This window comes from Tauraco erythrolophus, chromosome 6 (genome assembly GCF_009769465.1).
Source record: "Tauraco erythrolophus isolate bTauEry1 chromosome 6, bTauEry1.pri, whole genome shotgun sequence".
NCBI lineage: Eukaryota > Metazoa > Chordata > Aves > Musophagiformes > Musophagidae > Tauraco > Tauraco erythrolophus.
In genome coordinates, this window is record NC_141470.1 from 25,084,127 (window position 1) to 25,101,144 (window position 17,018).

Here is a 17,018-nt window from a genome sequence, read left to right on the forward strand (position 1 = left end):
TCCCCAGAGTTACTGTTTTACCAGAGTAATGGGGGAAAAATTTGCACCTAATAACAAAACAATTCTTAAAGAACATGCTTAGCATTTACTACCGGGGTGCAGCAACATCCTGTTTGTTATTCAATGCCTTCAGTTTTATTGGATATAAAAGAAGACTAAATTGAATGACTTATTTATCCAGATGAAGAGAGAAAAGGAATTGAAGATCAGGAAGAAAAGGAACATGGACCAGTTCACACTGAACCCCAGATATAGTGAACACGGATTCTCATTGTCCCCACCACAAGGAATTGTTGGTCACACAACTACAGGAACAGTTCGGAAAACATTAGGCAGTGGTAGGGATGCAAGGAATGCCTGTATAACTTGGGCAAAAATCTTAATGTAAAAAGAAATCCCAACACTGGGTTATTAGAAACTGCTTTAATCCATCTGTTCCAGATGAAAAAAAACTTTACACCAAGTTATGAATAAGAGAAAATAAAGAGGCCCTGTTACTTGTACTTCAGAGATGCAGCTGAATCTATGTAACGTCCAAAAGAAAAATTTTTATAAGAGACTAACAGAAGATAATTCTAAGAGCAGCAGTGAAACTACTAGTATTTTGTATCCATGAATACATGCTATTAATCTTTACAAAAGCTAACGAAAAGAATCCATGCAATATACTTTAAAAACAGCAATCTGAGCTCGTTACCACACACACATATATATACATACACACACAAACTGAAGACTTATAAACAACCTAATATCTATCTTTCCATTCTTAAAACACAGAGGCTGTTAATGTCATAGGTACCTCCTACTATCTTATCTACCATGGCATCACATAAGCTTGTAGAACCAAAATCCTTTTCCTATCCACAACTTTAGATGAGTAGTAATTCCCCAGATCGGCCTAAAGCAAACAACGTCACATTTCTTCTTGCTCCTTTACACTGGAATGCAAATAAAAAATCTGGTTGTGTACTCATTTTCAGCAGACATTGGTTCATATCCCAGTCTAATCTTTGAAACAGCACAAGACAGTGAGCTATACAAGTGATACCACTCATCCCGGTGGGAAGGGACAAAAAAACATGAACCGTAATCCTTTATCCACCCCTAAAGGGCAGAACGGAAACCCCAAATGATCTGCTTTGCCTCCGGCTGCTGATAATGGCATAATAGGAATATTTAGCTGAAGGCTGTTGAGAACTTGGAGACCTGGAGAATTCTGTTTACCCATAACTCACAGTGTTCTCTGCAATGAGACTATTAATGAATCTCAGAAGGACTTAATGTGAATGCTGTAGCATAACATTTGTTAAACTTCCTATCACTGAAGTGAAAATGAGGCTATACTGAAAAACTGAAAAGTTGAAAGTAAACTTCTATTAAAACGTATATATAAACCCAGAGATGCTTAACACAAACAGCCTGTTTTGCTCCTCAATTTAGTTCTCTTATGTTCTGTTCAGTTTATTTACTTACAAAATGCAGAGGCACAACATCAAACTTAAGAAAATTTACTGAGAAAAAGCAACTCACACTAGCATTATCAATGTACAAAGTTTATAGATTTCACACTGCGTGTTTAAGATATCCATATCTATAATAACATGTATTCATCTTCCTTTACCCATACTTCCCCTCCCTACAGATAAAAGTGCATTCAAAATCCTAGTCCAATGAGTCAGTTAAAAATACACATCTGAATCATACGTATATTCTGAATACAACTTTAAAGCCAATAGGGATACTATTAATACATATAACTAAAGAAAGAGCTTCAGCTAGCTGTTTTTATTAATCACGTTGTCTGTTCCAGTTAACTACAACCAAGGCCACAAGGTTTCTCCTGCCAGTCTCCTTTATCTCTGTTTGTTTGGTTTTAAAATGAAGTATTTAAGTACACTAGCCTTCTATCTCTGGTCTTAAGTTTTTGTAGATTTTTTTTTTTTTAATGAAATATTTAAGCATACTAGCTACTACACTGCATGCCTTGTTTGAAGTTTCTGGAGATTTCTCTTTCCTGTAAGAAGACTTAGTATAGTCCTTTAAACCTTATGATTTTAAGAAAGCAAACAAGAGATAAAGTTACCTTTGCCCAACATACATCCTGTACTTACTTGTACAATTGTATGCACAAAAAATTGTTTCTGAAGTTCAGCATTAGTATTTGTTTCACAGTTCCACTCAAGGATACCATCTAAGGATCAGTACCTTGTTTTGCTAAACTCCACAAAATTGAAGTCCTTGCCTCACAAAGCTTTCTGTAAGACTACGCGATGGAACAGGTAGATGTAACAAACCACTGACATATGATGAAAAACAACATGGGTTTGAGTAACTTATCAGAACAGTAAAACTGTCAGAAAAAATGGCTGAATATGTAAGTGTACCTGCTCATAATACAAAGCTTCTGCCAATACTACTCTACAAATAACTGTTTTCAAACATGGCAAGCCATCGCTGGAAGACTCCTTCCCCTGAAAAGCATTGCTCTTACTTGACACGTGTCATTTGCCTATCGCTGCAGCACAGAGGCTTCGCCTTCCTCTTTCACGCAGCCTCTTATCTGTAGCCTATGGCCCAAAACAAGCCTACTCCCTTCGTCCTGCAGCAGAGAAGAGATGAGAGGCCCACAATAAAGGAAACCCAATCCACCCTTGAGCCGGGCCACATTTTCTCCGGCACCCACCGCAGGCATTACCGCCCGTTTTCCGCAGCGCTTCGAAGCGGCGCTGGGGAGGCACGGAGCGGCCCCACAAACTCGGCAGCGGCCCCCCAGCTGCCATTTCGCACGCCGGCCCCTTTCCCCCAACCGAGAACGCCCTCGGGTAGCCCGAGACCCGCCCCTCCGGCGGGGCCTGCTCTCTCCTCTACTCAGTGCCCTCATCCGGAGCCTGCGCTCCCCGCCAGCCCGGAGGCGGGCTGCCCTCCCGGAGGGCTCCGCGCAAGACCTCCGACACGGGGAGCAACCGGGGCCGCGGCCGAGCGCAGGCGCCGCCGGCCCGGGCCCAGCCCCAGCCCCGCCGCCACGCAGGCCGCCTTCCCCACATGCCGCGACACAGACAGGTGCAACTCTCTGGCCGCCTCCAGGGCCTTGCGCAGCCCAGGCTCGGCCTCGGCCCCGGCCTCCTCCTCCTCCCCACACCAGCCCACACAGAAAAGCCTCCCCTTCCCCGCCACGCACCGCCATTCACCCCTGGCCCGGCCCCCCGCGGGCCAAGGGCTGTCCAGCCCCCTCACAAAGACCTCACAAAATCCCTCCCGCCGGGCCTCGCAGGGAGACAGTAAAGCAGAGCCAGGCCGGGCCGGGCCTCCTCCGGCCCTCCCTCGGCCGGCTCCGGCACCTCGGGCCTCCCGCACGCCGCAAGGGCCGCCGCCGCCACTTCCCCCTGTGGCGCCCAGCCCGAGGCTCCCCCGCTCCGTCTCACCTCTTTGGGGACAAGCTGATTCTCCTCGCTGGGCACCATGGCCGGTGGCGCGGCGCTGAGCCCGCAGCAGGCTGAGCCGAGCGTCGTCGTCAGCAGCGGGAGGCGGGGGGACGCCAGCGGCTCATCCTCCGCCGCCGCCGCCCCAGCCGGCGAGGACAGCGCCACAGCTCCCGCCCCCTCCGCCGCCGCCAATCAACGGGGAAAATGGCAGCCAGCGTCGCTCTCGCGAGAGGCGACTCGGCCCTGCCGCGCCCGCCTTCGCCCCGGGTGGTGCTGGTGGCGCGTTCTGTTGGGAAGCGCGGGGCTCGCCCGGCTGAGGTGCGCAGTTGCGGACTAAGTGCGGGGAGCCGCGTAGGAGACGCAGCGTGTAACCCCCGCAGGCGGCCGGGCAGAGCCGCGCCATCCTGTGCTCCCACTCACTAGCGGACCCCGCACTCGGGGGCCGTAAATGGCGCTCGGCTGCCCCCACTCCCTCCTTGCCCCCCACCTCACGTTACCGTGTCCCCCTAGAGAGCAGCGGTAGGAATCACCGCCAGTTGGCAAGGCGGCGCGGGCCTCGGACAGACCGAGCGCGGGGCGCTGCCGCCGCTGTTGGTGTCCTCACCCCGTCCGTGGCGGTGCGGGGCGTCCGCGCCGCGGGGCCCTGGGGCTCGTAGCGGGTGCGGGAGAGAGCAGCAAGCGATTGGGTTGCGCTGGGTGAGGAGGTCACGGCCTGCAGCGCGGCGGAGCTGCTGCTCTCCAGTGGGCGAGGGGCCTCCAGCCGCTCGGCAGCGGGGCCTGCCGGGCCGCGGGGCCTCAGCAGCCCTGAGGTGGCGGGGGGTAGGAGGCAGCTCGCCCCCGCAGCGCGAAGGCCGGCCGGCCTTCACACAGCGCGCCCGCTCTGCTGGCCGTGAGGGACTCTCGCCGGAGCCGAGGGGCGCAGGGGACGCAGGCTGCCGTGTCAGTTTGCTCCTCTCACTTTTTCCCTCCCGTCTGGATGTGACTTGTCAGTGCTTGCCTGTGGGATTAGGAGACCTGCAGGAGGGGAAGAGTAAACGCAGCCTGATCCCAGTAACGTTGGGCCCTCTTCTTGGTGCCCAGAAGTTGTTCTTTGAAGTCATGCTGTGCAGTTAAGAGTGTGCTTGCTTCTCTGTAAATTTAGGGTTAGTAGTTAATATTTCTGTGGCATCACTTAATTGCTGAGTTCTGTCTACAAGCAGCTTAAATATATCTTTTTTCATGCCACCTGAGGCACACTAAAAGCCAAATATTAATCACTAGAGTGACTAAAATGCGCATTAGTAGAAAAGTAATGATACATTAATGTCTACTTCACTGCAAAACAGTTTTTAAGTAAAAACCATTCTCCTTGGCTAATGAAGAAGAATGGTACATGGTAGAATGGTACATTATTTTAGTGTCCTCTTTTGGAAAAATGCAGAATTGAAGCTACTTTTTGGTTTTGTCTCAAAAAAACCTTTGTGTTTTGGGGTAATTTTTGAAACCCATAATACTGAAGGTTATTAGAAATCTATTGTGAAGATTTAGTAAAATTAAATTATCTCTTCCCCTTTTTCATGTTTAAAGTGAGTAACTTCTCAGGTTTGCCACTACCACCCTGCTTTCTCAACGGTGAGATAAGTAGCACATTTTGGGGTCAGGGTATGTTATTAGTATTTATGTTAATGTAGTATTTTAACTCTTTAAAAAAGGCTTCAAAGCATTTTTTTCTGTGAATAACAACATCAGTAATTTTATTTTTGTCTTTCAAGCGTGCTGTGGTAGCTGCTAAGTTTTGGGGTTTGTTTTTTGGTTTGGTTGTTTGTTTTTTGGTTTGGTTGGTTGTTTTTTTTTGTTCTGCTCCTTGAACTAAGCACAGAAATCTCCTCATTGAACTTATTCAAAGCAGTTTCTAAGTGTATTTCTGACCTGTTTTTCATTACATAACTTAATGGCATCAAGTTATTTTTATAGTAAAGGTCAGGAGATTCTTTGAGACAGGAGCTTTTACCCTCTAGTTTTTAAATATGTTGCACCTGAACGCCCCTCACCTTAGACATTTGAGCTCTAATATGATGAAATCAAGCATCAAGGCAGGAATGTGAGAGTCCTTTGCTTTTAATGATATTTTATGCTAAGGACAAGGTTGTGTAGAGCCCCCTCCTCAAGAAGGAAAAGTATGTTAAATAGTTGGGGTTTTTTTGATTGGAAAGACAATATGGAATTAATGAACTCATGTCTTTTAGAAAAGAGGGGTTTTATTAATGCTTATCAGCTGTGTTGTTGGTTGAAAGGTTTTGGATTTAGTTGGGGTTGTTTTGAGGGGGACTTTTGTAAGCATCTCAGTGTGAGAAAAGATATAGTTGCAGAAGAAGTAAAATACTGTATCAACATTTGTAGGTGTTTGAAGCAGCACAGCTGCCTGGTGATCTTCTGTTGTCCAGTGGTGTCCAAAGATCCATGAGATTAGTGAGCAGGTGCTTCAGTTGAAGAGCCAGAACAGAGACATAAGGTTGCAATGGAAGGCGATACAATCATCAAAGCACTGGCTGGGAGCCTCCGACAGTGGTATGTGACCGATGGGCTTTGTGTTACTTCCCCCCTCCCCCCCCTTTTTGCAGGGGCGGGACACACACACACACACACACCCCCACCCCAAAACCTTTGGAACTTGGGGATTCTTCTTCTGTTTTGTAAGGAATCCAGAATTTAGGAATGAGAAGCTTTCTGAGACATTACTTTTGAAAGTTCTTTTATGATATTCTTACGGGTTGTTTTTTTACTGCCATTTGTGCTTAACAAGGGGCAATGGGCTATGGGACTCAGTTTGATTAAAATAAATTGTTCTATTCAGATAAAGAGGTAGCTACCACAAATATGGGTCTACTAGATAAGAATCAGGAGTTTTGTTTTTCAAAGAAATGATCTGTTAGATCCTCCTGCCAACCTTTAAAACTGTGCAAACATCTAGTGTAGCATGTGTGCATGAAACATCTTTAATGGAGTAATAATCTCTAGTTAATAATTGAACCTCCGGGAGCTTTTGTAATTTGTGAATGCTGCAGTATTTAATCTCTTTATGTGAGGCTTCTTAAAGAGGAATATTGAGAATTCAAGTGTCATGAAGGGAATCCTGGCCTTATGTAAAGACCGATTTAACATATCACAGGTTTAACTTGTTATTAGTGTGAATAAGAAAAATTGGTATCTCAGACCAAAAATTATGCTAGATTTGCAGTTACAGATAATTTTTTTAGGCTGTTGATTGTCAAACTATTGTTCAGAGATGCATTAATAAGAATCACAAGTGCTGAAGTAGGTGAGTTTTCAGTCAGTGATACTTGGCTAGTGTTAGTCAATACATTACTTACCATGCTAATGTATGCATCGTATTAATGGAAGTGCAGATTTTCAACATTGGTACACTAGAGTAAATAGCAGGCCTTCATTGTAAGAGATGGTGAGCTTTTAAATTAGTCTGTGGGAATGGGACACCTTTCTCCCTCTGCAGCCTCTTTAAAGTTTATGCTTTAATCATTTCTCCTTCTCTGTAAGAATTCACTCACTCCTGTCCCAACATCAGTATCCAGGATTTAATGATTAATGAAAAAAGTTCTGAAAACGAAAGGGAGGGAGTGCTGCCATCTAGCTCTTTCATATGTGCAGTTATATGCTAAGAACTCCAGGGGTGCAAGATCTTCAGAAAACAGGTAAATGTAAGAATACAAACTGATGTCGTCTTTCCCAAAGTAATATTCTTCTATCCATTTGAAATAGAAAGCTTGCATAAAGAGGATTGTGTAGACTAAGACCATTGATTTGCGATGTCTTCTCTGAAACACTTCAGTTTTGATTTTTCAAATAGGTTGTTGGTGAGATATCCATTTCCTGTTTCAGAGGTTCGTGGCCTTATTTGTTGAGCCAGCTTTGCAGTGCTTGTTTTCTTCTGTGTTGTTCTGAAAATCAAACCAACCAACCACCAGAAAAAACCTACACCAAAAAAACCCCCCGAACCTGAAGTTTGCAACCCTTGGCAAGTTGCTGATGAATTATAAAAATGACATAGCCATTCTGTATTTGCCAGCAGTAGAAATGTAGCCAATGCTGATGTAGTGTTCTTTTAGAGCTCTTCTGCATTGTCAGCACTTTAAGGAAAACCATCTGAAGGCCTCCCCCGTTTTCAATCTTTGGCAAGTTCACTCTACTGGTAGAAGATGTGTGAAAGTTCAGGGTATCACAAGCCAGCAGTTCACTGCACTGCTGGTTACTTTGCTGTTTGAACCCCAAGTAACTTTCAGAATTGCACTGGAAATTTCGAAGCATTTCTCTGAAAATCCGCAGCCTGCTGACTGCACCTGACTGCATCCAGTCCTTTCAATATGGGAAAAAAAAACAAAACCAACCAGTAAATTTGGCCCTTATATAGATGAAGTGAAGGTAGGGTGAACGGACAACAGGGAAGAATCATTAGAAAGAACAAGTAGAATTAGTACAAGGTAAAGAAGGGAAAATGAAATGGTAGAATTCTGCGTCTTTAAAGGTACTTTTTACTAGATTTCCATTTCTTTGATCTTAGCTCCCTAAATATGAAGCAGGCAAATAAAAGGCTAAAGAGCAAATGAAGATCTTTAGAAGGGAACACTGATTATATTTAATTATTCTGTAACTGTTGTTAAAAGGGAGATTTTATATTTTAGCATTTTGGACTGTTTCTTGAATGTCAAGCAATGGAATCAAAGCATTCATTTAAAGAGAAGGAATCATTAAATAACTTTCTATGATCTGTATTTAAAAAAAATAGAGAGATTATAGTCTTCCATGTCTAAAGAAGTGTATGCAGAATTTTAGGAAATAAAATAATTTCTAAGAGTTGAGAATGCTGTGGGAAATTAAAGCTAATTTCCGTTTACTATGGAAAACGTATTATTTTGCTTTAGAAAGACCATTTTAGAAAATAGTCTTGTAGGTAGGTAAGCAGCCCTCTAAAGTTAAACTTCATGAGATTAAAAAAAAAAATCTCAGTTTTAAGGTGTTTAATTAGTTTTAAGTTCAGTGCTAAACATTGTGTTACGCTGTTCTTAAATAGTGTTTTCTGCTGTAATCTTTATGATCATGGAAGTGCTTTTCTGTCCTCTGACATGGTTATTCATGGCAAGACCTTTGTAATCAAAATCAGTAGAGGATTATTGTAATTAATTATAAATCAGCAGCCAAGATTCATTGACGTTTTTGTTAAAGATTATCTTTTTACTCTGGTTTCAAGACACTGAGTGTTCAGATACTAGCTTAGGAAGTTAGTTTTCTTTTCCATGATAAAATTGATCTTGTGTATGAATTCCCAAAGGAGTTTGAGGCTGAAATTACAGTTGTAAGGAGAACCAGAAATTCTGCAGAGAGTTTTGCAGGACCATGTATTCCTTTATTAACACTGAATTCTTTTATCAGCTTGACTTATGACTTTCAACATTGTGTGCTTTAAACTACAGAGCAGTTTCTAGTGTTAGTAGTCTAAACAAAACACAGTTCCAGGGTGTTTGACCTCGTGATGCACTTGTCGAAATCTTCCTGGTGTCATTGGGAGTAAAGCACATGCACTAGCAGGCCACCTTCCACTTTGTGTGGGGACAGTTTGGAAACAGATATGGACTATTATCAATGTAGAGTTTGTGAGATCCAAGCAAATCTTACACGGAGTTTGCTGACTTAGGCTCATGGCCAGACTGTAACTCCTCTATCTAAAATGCGTGCAGTAGCTTGGAAATCTGCTGTCTTCTTAAATGTGCAGACTGATAGAGTGTACTGGGTGCATCCTTTCTGGAATATGGGCTAGTATGTTATATAACCCCCTCCTCTGCGGCTGGGAGGTGTGGAGGGGGAAGGCATCTCTGTGCAGAGCAACACAGCAAAGGCTTAACTGTATGGGAAAGCAAGAAGAAAGAAGAGTTGCCTTGAATACATACCATGATGGTAATGTCAGTCACCAAAATTGTTCAGTTATTTCAGAGGTTCAAAAAAAGCTCACAGTGACATAGCTGGTGTATTTAAAAACATTGAATTAACACTTGTCGCACATGAGCCATTGCTGTTGGAGAGTCACCATGAGAGTGCAAAAGCAGCACCAAGTAAGACTATGTAATGTGCAAAAATAACAGGGTAGCTTAGGTTCACCTGGGATTGCTGTGAGTATGGATACTGAAAGTATTAATAGCTGCCCTTTGGTCCAGGGGAGTTAGATAGTTGAGGTTTGCATTAGGGGTTCCCAGTGAGCCTTCAGATTAAATCTGGTGACGTTTAATGTTACAAGCAAGTGCTAATTATACTGCTTACAGCTCTTTGGACAAGCAGGAAGTGGTTTCCCATCCTCAGCAAGCGCTAGCACTTAATGAACATTCCTTCATCCCAGATTTGAGTTCCTAGGTGGCCTTCCTGTGGATGAAACATGTTTTCTTCACATTTCTTTGTAAAGTGTCATGATTATCAGTGTAAAGCGGTAGCTGGCAGCTGCATGGGCTTCATCCCATTCCCTTACTGAGGAGAGGGAAGGAAGTGCAGCAGTTGGCATCTTTTGAATGTGCTGTCTCATGGCTTTGAGTGCAAGGGCAGTACCTGCAGCAAGATCTGTGCCCTGTGTTGCCTTGTAGTGTGGTCTGCCTTGGCCTCTCCACACTGCCCAGGTGTAGAGACCTGCCGGCCTTCTCTACTGGGGCAGAGAGCAGGAGGGGGCTGTCACCTGTCTTACCATTTCTCCATGAATGCTGCTTACTGACAGCGCTTGACACCGCTCTTTCTGCTTTGCTCTGTGCCCTCACTAATAATTTTCTTCCACTGGTGATGGGAGGAACTTTGTATTTTGAGGAGTATTGGGGTGGGCTGTAACTGTTTTAGGATAGCTGGGGGAAGGGGAGTTGCTCTTCATCTGTGGTCATTCCTTGTGCCAGGGCTCCCTCCTGTCCGTCACAGAAGGGCCGTGTGTCTGCAGCCCTGTAGCTTCCTGCTTGTGCAGTTTGCTTAGCATAGCAAACATTGTGTCTCCACAATGGTGGGAGCTCAGAGTGTCCTGCAGTGAGATGTCTCTAAAGTAGCTTTTAGGTAGTGTGTGCATAGTTGTTGGGAGGCTTGGTCTAAAACCTGCTGGCTCTGTTCTCCAAGCTCAACCTTGTCCTCGTTTTGCAATAGGCTGTCCCCTGAGCATCTGCAGCTTTCTTGGGCTTTAAGGGCTAGTCTACTGTGAGGGTTGCTAAGCTCTTTCTTGCATGAATAATGTAGCATTACCTTTGGCAGCAGCAAAGGGAGCTGCCAGAGGTCTTACATAGCATTTAAAATGTCAGCTGCCAGTCTAGAGCAGCTGCCAGCACTGGAGCTCTGGCAGGGGGAATGCTGTCACAGGGCGAATGCGGGGAATGTGCGAGTGGACATAGTGTGAGTCAGGCTGGGCAGGGACTTGTGTACAGAGTATCCTGACGTTGGTAAAATGCCCTTTGAAATCTCCCAGCAAGTTGTCTCTGTGTTGCTTGGGTCATACATGAGGAAATGCTACTGGCTTTTGACCGTTGTGTTTTATATTCAAACCTGACTGTAAGTAGCCTGTCAGCGTGTGACGTCTACATTGATGAAGTAATCCTGCAGAACTGGTGGTATGTCTTCTGGGAGAAATATTAAGGCAAAGCACTAGATAATGAGGGTCTTAAGAGTGTAGTTTCTAAAAACAATCATTTTGTTCACAGATATCTCAATTTTAAGTTTTTTTAATTGACTTTTTGCTTTAAATGTTTGAAATTTATCTGTTGGTTGGACTAAATTAGTGCAGGAAAAATAATAAAAAAATTTCATAACTACTGTCCTTGCTTGTCATCATTACCTTTATGAGAAGATGCCTCTGAAGAGCAGGTGTGTTTCCTTAATATTTTGATTTGAAGGCTTGGTTGCAGAACTTTGAAATATAGAATCATAGAATCATAGAATCGTTAGGGCTGGAAGGGACCTTCAAAGGTCATCTAGTCCAACCCCCCTGCAAGGAACAGGGATATCTCCAACTAGATCAGGTTGCTCAGGGCCTCATCCAACCGGGCCTTGAACGTCTCCAGGGATGGAGCATCCACCACCTCTCTGGGCAACCTGTTCCAGTGTTCTACAACTCTCATGGTAAAAAATTTTTTCCTAATATCCAACCTGAATCTACCTCCCTCTATTTTAAAACCATTACCCCTTGTCCTATCACAACTGGCCCTCCTGAACAGCCTCTCCCCATCTTTCTTGTAGGCCCCCTTGAGGTACTGGAAGACCGCTATAAGGTCACCCCGGAGCCTCCTCTTCTCCAGGCTGAACAGCCCCAACTCTTTCAGCCTGTCCTCATAGGAAAGGTGCTCCAGCCCTCTTATCATCTTCGTGGCCCTCCTCTGGACCCTCTCCAACTGGTCCATGTCCTTCTTATGTTGGGGACTCCAGAACTGGACGCAATACTCCAAGTGAGGTCTCACGAGGGCAGAGTAGAGGGGGAGAATCACCTCCCTTGACCTGCTGGCCACGCTCCTCTTGATGCAGCCCAGGATGTGGTTGGCCTTCTGGGCCGCAAGAGCACATTGCCGGCTCATATTGAGCTTCTCGTCCACCAGTACTCCCAAGTCCTTCTCCTCAGGGCTGCTCACGATCCATTCCCCGCCCAGTCTGTATTTGTGCCTGGGATTGCCATGACCCAGATGTAGGACCTTAATATGTGCACATTCATGCTAATTTGAATCTCCTACTTGTTGTTACTGTGGGAAGTAGATTTCTTTTTATGGTATTACTTCTTTGCAATGAGTTGTGCCAGCTGATGTAAGTTAGAGGCATACCCATTTGCTTATCACCTGTGATTTAAACCAGGCTTCTTAATTGGGCCTGCAAGATGTAAGCATGACTACCAGAGATGCCCAGATAGCTAGAGACAAATTCCAGGTCATTTGGATTGGATCCAAATCCTTTCATGAGACTTAGCTCTTCAGCAGAGGGTTCCTTCATATGTCAATGTTAAAAGAAGAGAGCTCATTGGGGTTTTTCGTTTGGCTGGTTGGTAATATAGGATGCATCCATGAAATGCAGGGATGTGTGAATTAGAAGGGTCTCAATACTAAGCTCGTAGATGCAATAGTAGGCTGAACACAGTGGTATTTACCACAGTGTTTTACATGCAGAATTAGTATTTGCCCTTCTTTGCGCTGGAAATGTGTGCCTTTCATGCCCTATGCCTTTGCATATGTGCTGGTTTTGTGTTCCTTATGGTAACTAAAGATTTCCACTAAGCAGCCCAAACCAATTTTAAACACTAACAGACATGCAGAACTGTGCTTTTGATACCACCAGTGATGGAAATACTTCCTGGAAACCGGATTCTGGACTTGCTGATAGGAGTGCTGTCTACCAGGATAAGAGCGAGCTGAAAGCATCCATGAACTTTTTGATGTTCTAGGTTTACTTCTATGTGCAGAAAAACTTGCATCTACAGTAAAGCATCCATCCTGTTCTGCATCCAAGATCTGGCTTGTATTGCAGATTTTTTTTTTTTAGCCTAGGAGGGTTTCTGAAATGGGGAAAGTATAAGCCTCAGATCATCAGAGGATTATCATCAAAACTGGCCCAGAAGTTATAAAGATAATAAAGTCAGTCATTTGTCTTTTAGGTTTTTTGTCTGTTCTGACCACTGAATTCTAGGAAAAATAAAAGCCTGACTCTAACAAACTTTTCTAACTGCATGATTTTTGCTGATACCCTGACCATCCTTCAGTCTGGTCCTCCCTATTTTATTGCTACTCCTTCAGCCTCTTCCTGTTCTTGCTGGGGCCAGACTTTTTCAAAGACATGCTGAGACTATAATGGTCTGTCGTTTGTTAAATCTGCTTTTTGTATTCCCATGTTATTTGTTTTCACGTCCTTGAATTTGTTCAGGATGACACTAATGTAGTATACATATTTCAGGCATGAAGAGGTTAATGAAACTTTAGCTTCCTCATAAAAACATTCATGTTCTTGGCAGCCTTGGGATGGTAGTTATTGCCTGCAGTCACGTACAAGGACTATTATCCTTTTAGATTGCCACATTTCTATACAGCCAAACTAGATTTAACACAATCTTTAGAGTCCTTTTGTATGTTTCTCAGCAGTAATAGCAATTTTATGGTGCCTCTTTTGAAAAATCAGAAGGGCAACTTTTAATCAAACCAAGAATTCCTATGTTAAAGTAAATAATGTTCACGAAAAGGTGTTTTGAAGATTTTTTTTTTGTGATTTAAGTGTTGGAAATAAGAAGTTCATGGCATAAGAAACAATTCTCAAAGCCTCACTGTTAGTTGGATTCAGGTTCTTCAGCTCCCTAAACCATGGCTTTACCTTAGGATGAAGTGACTAGCTGAGTTTGTTTTTTTTTTTAATTTGAGAAAGGGGAAAAAGTGAAAGCAGTAACAATGAAAGTGGTCAGGCTATTTTTTTTTAATCTCCAATGGAAGTTAATATTTTGGGAAATTTCAGAGTAATTACTGGTCGCTTGTGCTGCACTGCCTATTTCAAATCCATCATGTGACTGTGAATTATGCCACTCAATCCACTTAGATGGCTTAAGGACTTTTTTCTAGGCGATGTTATGTTATAAAACAGTAGTTAGGCAAGATGTTTTTCCAACCACAGAGTTAGTTTGGTCCTAATATGCAGTGTGAACAAATCTTGTTAAAACCGTGATACCTGTGGGGACGTTCACTGGCAGGACTAAAGAGCTGGATACAAATTTAAAAACAAGCCAGTGTTTCTTACGCAGTACTCACTTCATCTGTATAAAGTCCTGAGATGTGAGAAGTGTGATTTCAAATACATGGTTATGTTGTTTAGTCCTGTTGGTCCCATGACTATTTGCTTGTGTACATTTCAGGAGTCTATAACTGTTGTTGTTAAATGCATAAGATTTTTAATATATCTTGAGTGTCACTGCAGCCTTAAATTTTGTAAATGACTGAGTTTATGATTTTGAACTATCCACTTAGATTCCATTAGCTGTTTTGCGTTTTCTTACATTTTTAAGGGCAAAGTGCTTCTACTTATTATACGCTACTTTTCATTTATGAACATTAGCTAGTACTACTCGGCAAACATATTCTGTCATAGCTGAAATATCTAAATTTAGAGGTTTGTATCAAGTGTGGCTGTCCTGAGATAACTAGAGTATGGATGAGTGCTGCTGTTTTGAACCCAGAGAAGGAAATCTCTGGTATACGTTAAAAGAAGCTAGGTATTAGAATCCTGTTGTGGAATGTTAAATGCAGCATGAAGTCCTTTTGTTTCTTTGAATGTATAACATGTCTTAATCTCATTTAAAAAACCCAAACAACAATTTGAGATTTTCTTGAGAGAGCAATTAGACCTTCCTCTATCGCTATCCTGAGAGGCTCGAGATGAGTAGATTAACATCTCTCTGTGGATGCAGAGAGACTATTTTTATTTTAATAGTATGCTCTAACATCGTATTAACAATGTTTCCTTGTGCTCAGTGAACATTGTACATCAGAAAGCATGCCAAAAGAATATGGAAATTTCAAATATGGGAATAGCATGACATAGCTACCTGTGAACATTACACCTTACTATGCTTGATGTACTTCACGACACTTAAAATTCTGCAAGTTGCTGTATATACTAGATTTTTTTTCACATTAATTTTGAGACTTTTCTCTTTTCCTAAGCTCTCCCAGTTAAAATGAAAGAAAGAACTATACTTGCTTATTTTATGTATATTTGAAGCTTAGCTTGATGGTAGAGAACCCTCCAGAAAAGGACATGGCAAAGTGGAAAGCAAATCCAAAAAGTTTTGAAAAAAATGGGAGACAAAGGGAGAAGAAAAGAAAATTAAATCTGATCTCTGTGAAATAAAAGAGAACCTGGATACATGGTGGGGATGCATGGGTAGCCGTGACACTGATCATAAAAGGAATAAACATCTTTAAAAGAACAAGTGTGATTCAGTCCAGCTGCTTTTTTTTTTTGTTTGTTTGTTTCTCTATCCAAAGATATTCTGGGAAGAGCCAAAAAACTCCTCCATGGGTCTTTATAGGAAAGAAGGCAAAAGCAATAAAGCTGCTTCTGGTACTGCAGTAGATAGTGATAATTAAGAAAGTTTTTGCTAAGAAAATCTACTATATTATAAAAATGCTAAACCGTTAAGCTAAACAAAACCATCTCTGCCTCCTTTCTTTATCACAACAGTCTTTTGTTGCTGAGAAAACGCAACCTAATGTCCTGAATGATAGAGGCAGCTCTAGGTGTCAGAAACCTTGCGAACAGGAGGTTCGTGATTCTGCTGTAAGCTGTTTTGGTGGTGGAATCAGAATGAGGTTTGAGAAGAACAGGAAATCGCATAAGGACGTCTCTGTTGGTTGTTTACTAGTAGCTAATGCCACTGGAATAAACAGCTGTACTGGCAGTACAGTGTCTCTTTTGTCATCTCGTTTAGCAGCACTGGAGATGAAAACTTAAAAGCTCAGGCCTTGAGTTCAGTGAAGGAAGCCTAAGGGGTAAGGGAGCTTGTCATATGACTTTGAAAACTGAAGCAATATGCAGTAGTTTTGATCATAGACAAGAGCTTTTTAAAACCAGAAATTGTTTTTGTCAGTATCACGCTGTAAACAAAACTTCAATAGACAAACATAGAAGTTTAAACCCTTGCCCCACCCTACCTCCCAAAAAACCCACCTCCTACCTTACCCTATGCTATACAGGTATTTTACAGGGGCTCTTTGGACAGAGAAACCTGTGATGAAGAGAATAAGATTTCTCATTGCAATATGACAGCAAGATGGGGAAGAGAAATTCCTCAACAAGAGAGGGTGCAATGCGAACAGAGACCTTTCTCAGTTCTCCAGCCTTAGCCACCTCTTTATTAGTAGGGAAAAATCTGCAGACTGACTCAGTGACTAGACCTCAGTTTGCCTTGCAGAATTAGAACATGTGCTGATGATACAGGATTAGTTTCCTCCTTAGAAGCTGCTGGTGGTTTCACATTTTTTCTGAGCATATGTAAACATTTGGATACACTAAACATCTTCCTGCAGGTGTGCTATTTTCACAGGAAAGGGAAAATTGTGATTTCACCAAGACATAGATATTTAATGAGGAAAACTATGTTCAGATACTGCTTGATTAGTGTTGTTTCTTTACAGTGAAAGGTGATTCAGATGCCGAGTTTTCTTGAACACCATGCATGAATCCAGTGCCAGAAAAGAAGGGAAAAAAAAACCCAAACCACCAGGAATTTAGTAAGACTAAAACATCCTTGTTGTTCCATTGCTGAGCAAGCTAAAAGGAATGTATTTGCATGGATTCACTGGAGGTTGTTAAGGCTGACTTATTATTTCAGTATAGTAGAATGTAGTGAGTGAGTTGGAAAGAAGTATGTTCTTATACTGAAATTATTACACCTCTAGCAGAGATAAAAAATGCTTGATTTACCTGACTGAGGTCTGTGTTGTCCTCAAGCCTTCTGCACAATAATGTCCAGAGGCCTCTGTGCTCCATTCTACATCACCAGCCAGTTAAGATGTGTTATAAGAATATACCTTTTCATAATTTTCAAGATGGGAATAGTTTGATTAGGTTCTT

General features: G+C 42.7%; 1 protein-coding gene across 5 annotated transcripts in view; it reads right to left on the reverse strand.

Moving 5' to 3' along the window:
• USP47 (ubiquitin specific peptidase 47) overlaps positions 1-3,497 on the reverse strand; it is a 61,381-nt gene extending 57,884 nt beyond the window's left edge. For all 5 annotated transcript variants that reach the window (XM_086613977.1, XM_086613974.1, XM_086613975.1 and 2 more), the window contains exon 1: positions 3,426-3,497. In XM_086613977.1, coding sequence (XP_086470103.1) covers positions 3,426-3,464 — 39 coding nt within the window. In that variant the 5' untranslated portion in view covers positions 3,465-3,497. The remainder of the gene's footprint in view (positions 1-3,425) is intronic.
• Between the last annotated feature and the right edge of the window lie 13,521 nt (positions 3,498-17,018).